This window comes from Solanum verrucosum, unplaced genomic scaffold (genome assembly GCF_900185275.1).
Source record: "Solanum verrucosum unplaced genomic scaffold, falcon-dt-bn FXZP01000136.1, whole genome shotgun sequence".
NCBI lineage: Eukaryota > Viridiplantae > Streptophyta > Magnoliopsida > Solanales > Solanaceae > Solanum > Solanum verrucosum.
The window spans coordinates 100,017-103,909 of NW_026020145.1; the positions used below are offsets into that span (position 1 = coordinate 100,017).

The window sequence follows — 3,893 nt, forward strand, 5'->3', positions numbered from 1 at the left end:
ACCACCAACTGAGAATGTACGAAAATGACATTCAGAAAACTTCCTTTAAAACTCACGAAGGATACTATGAATTTTAAGTAATGCCTTTCGGCTTAACTAATGCTCCATCGTCCTTCCAAAGTCTTATGAATTCAGTTTTTAAGCCACTACTGAGAAAAATAGTTTTAGTCTTTTTTGATGACATACTTATTTACAGTAAAAGTATGGTCGATCATATTGAACATATGAGGGCAGTCTTTGACCTAATGCAGAGATTCCAACTATATGCAAAAATGTCCAAATGTGCCTTTGGAGTGCCTAAAGTGGAATGTCTAGGCCATTTCATTAGTGGGAGACGGTGTCTACAGACCCCAAAGAAGATTGTAGCAGTAGCACAATGGCCTATTCCTAGCAATATCAAGCAGTTGAGGGGTTTCTTGGGACTTAATGGATACTACAGAATGTTTATACAAGGATTTGGATCCATTTGTAAGCCATTGCTTGAGTTACTCAAGAAAGATGGATATACATGGATTGAGCATGCTACAACAACATTTGAGGAACTAAAGCAAGCCTTGATCTCTGCCCCAGTATTAGCTATGCCTGATTACTCTAAACCTTTTGTGGTGGAAACTAATGCAAGTGGGAAGGGAATTGGTGTTGTGCTAATGTAGCAAGGCCACCTTATAACCTATATTAGCAAGTCACTGGCTCCTAGACAACATATGATAGGAAACAAATAGATATTATATTTTTTGTCACTAAATGGTCCCATTATTTGATAGGAAGGCCCTTCATTGTCAAAACTGATCAAAAACCTTTGAAGCACTTATTGGAACAAAACCACCACACTGACTTTCAGGTTGCTGGTATTTCCAAACTAATGGCTTTTGACTTCTCAAATAAATATAAGAAGGGTACACACAACAAAGTTGATGATGCCTTATCTAGGAAGCTTGATGTTGAGTTATTAGTTATCTCTTTATTGACACCTAATGATTCTCTATATGAGCAGATCAAGAGAACTTGGTTAACTAATGCATCTTTGAAGACTCTGATTACTAAACTACATGTTCAACATTTTAAGTCTTTACTTGGTGTATGCTCAACTTAAGTGGAAGGGTAGATTGGTAGTTGGAGCTAATTCCCACTTGAGAAAGACAATTATTTTATTGTGGCATTCTACTACACAGAGTGGACATTCTGGCATCGATTCTACCATTAAGAGGATACAATCTCTATTTTATTAGAAGTCTATAAGTCAAGATGTGAGGGACTTCATCAACAAATGTGATGTCTGTTAGAGGCACATATATGATGTTTCTGCCTATCCAGGCTTACTGTAGCCTTTGTCTATTCCAGATCGAGTATGGAGTGATGTATGTTTAGACTTCATTTAGGGCTTACCTAAGTCTAATGGCAAGAATGTTATCTTGTTGGTGGTTGATAGGTTGAGAAAATATGGTCATTTCATGAGCCTACAACATCCATATACTGCTCAGTTTGTAGCATAGTGCTTCTTTGACAATGTTTTAAAACTTCTTGCCTTGCCAGCTACATTGACAACTGATAGAGATCATGTGTTCCTTAGTAAATTCTGGCAAGAATTGTTTACAACACAAGGGGTTTAGTTACAGAGGCATACTTCTTATCATCCTCAAACAGATGGACAAACAGAGGTTTTGAATAGGACATTGGAAACTTATCTGAGATGTTTCTATTTTGATAACCCTGAAGAGTGGTGGTATAATACTACTTATTACACTGCTATCAAATGTACTCCGTATGAAGTTTTATATGGTCAGAAACCCCCCCCATTCACCTTCCTTACTTAGCAGGTGAGTCTTCATTTTACATGGTAGATAGATCATTGGCTTCTAGAGAGGCAATCATTCATCTTTTGAAGTTTAATATTCAAAGAGCCCAACAAAGAATGAAAGACTTGGTTGATCGACATAGGCCTAACATATGTTTTGAGGTAGGAGATTGGGTTTACCTTAAGTTGCAACCTTATAGGCAAGTTTCAGTTGGCGTTAGACCGTTTAACAAATTGGCTGCCAAGTAGTTTGGCGCCTATCCTATTGCTGCTAAAGTTGGAGTTGTTGCCTATAAATTGTTTTTGCTAACTGATGTCCTAATTCATCATACATTTCACATCTCCTAGTTGAAGAAATGTCATGAGGTCCCATATGTCATCAATCATCGATCCGTGTTTCACTTGTCTAGTTCATATTGTCCTAGGCATGAAGTTGTGTTAGACATGAGTCTTGTGAAAAGAGGCAACAAGGTTATGGTTCAAGTGCTTGTGAAGTGGATTGCTATTGATTCTTCTCAAGCTTCTTGTGAGTATTTGTCTGACATTCAACATAGATTTCCTTCCTTTCAGCCTTAAGGACTGATGAGTCCACAAATTGGACTCATTTAGGGCTTTATTTTGATAAGAATAATGTCCTCGAATGCTTATTTTGTCTAAATATCTGATGAAAACTCTTAAGTTTCAGGTATTTGAAGTTTTAGTGAAAGCATGGACACTTAGGCGCAGGAACAAAAAGGCTAGAAAGAACAACGAAGCTAAAACCCGAGCATCGCGAAGCACACTTGGTGATTCACTGAATGGATTTACTCCGCACTTTGTAACAGTACGCGAAGCCCTGAAAGAGAAGGATCAAAAAGGCGATGAAAGGAGCAGTCGATGCTTCGCCGAATAGTTCCGTGAAGCAGTACTATACCACCCAATGGTCCAGACCGTGAAGGTGCTGAAGGCAAGCATGAAATGGAGACGAGACAGACGAAGGGTGAGTCGCCGAAATTATTCGGCGACATCGACTAACTTCGCCGAAAGATCCGCCAGCGCTATTTTTTGAAGTCTATAAATATTGAACTTATTATTATTTTTAAGAGTCAAATTTTAATTTTAATTTCCAGAATAGAATAGTACTTTTTAGATATTTTCTCTCAAGTTTGGAGAGGGTTTTTGGGAACTTGAAGAAAGGAGTTCATCTTCCCCAAGTTAGAAGTGGGTTTTCTCTATTCTTCTTCCTTTGCCTAAATTAAGGTTTAATTTCTTATACCCATTTGATTTTACTATCATTTTAGGTGTATTTTGCTATTTCTTGATGTGTGGCTAAAAACCCCCATTCTTGGGGTGTGATTTAGCAAAAATGTGTTGATATTATTGTTGGGTCTTGCTTGCTGATAGGTTAGACGTATTTTAATGGTGATTTCACCTAGTGGTTGTGGTTTAATCTAAAGGGTTTGTAGTTGCAAATACAAAGCCACTCATGTGTTTTCGGCTTGCCCGATAGGGAGGTTGCGAAACCAAGACCACTAGACTGATGGCCTAAGGATTGGGTCGACATGAGGTTCAGCTCGAGAGGGTGAGCCCTAGTCCCATATCCTAACACTCAACTCGAGAGAGTAAGTGACGTAAGGCGTATACTTGTCTTCATGCGGCAAATGGGTGTCCGAGAGGAACGCATTTGAAATGGGGTAAGTTCCCCGAGAGGGAACTTATTTACATTTAAAGCTTAGCCTAGTAACTATTATCTTACAAATTTCTTGTCAAAACCATATACCCAATTATTTATCTCAACTTGTATTGGGGTCACACCCCAAGAACATTTCCCCATACTTGATTCTCTTGTTAATTTTTACTGCTTTCACTACTTGTAACAAAACCCCAAAATCGATATTTGACACTTTTGTGTCACCCCCTTTATTTACCTTGTTTTTGTTCGTTAATGTATTTAGCTACGACTAGTTAGAGCTTAATTTTATTTTTCTATCAATTCTGCAAACCACTCCCTTGGGACACGACCCCAACCATTAGTTGGGTTACTATACTATCGACAATCGTAGATGTAACAACCCTCAAAATGAAGTAGGATAAAGTAGAGCCTCACATTGGTTTTATG

At 38.2% G+C, this 3,893-nt stretch overlaps 1 protein-coding gene across 1 annotated transcript; it reads left to right on the forward strand.

Annotated features, from left to right (window-relative positions):
- Positions 1 to 272: 272 nt before the first annotated feature.
- LOC125828007 (uncharacterized mitochondrial protein AtMg00860-like) lies at positions 273 to 653 on the forward strand. The gene has a single exon (XM_049507317.1). The coding sequence runs from the start codon at positions 273 to 275 to the stop codon at positions 651 to 653; it is 381 nt and encodes a 126-aa protein (XP_049363274.1).
- The last annotated feature ends 3,240 nt before the right edge of the window (positions 654 to 3,893 follow it).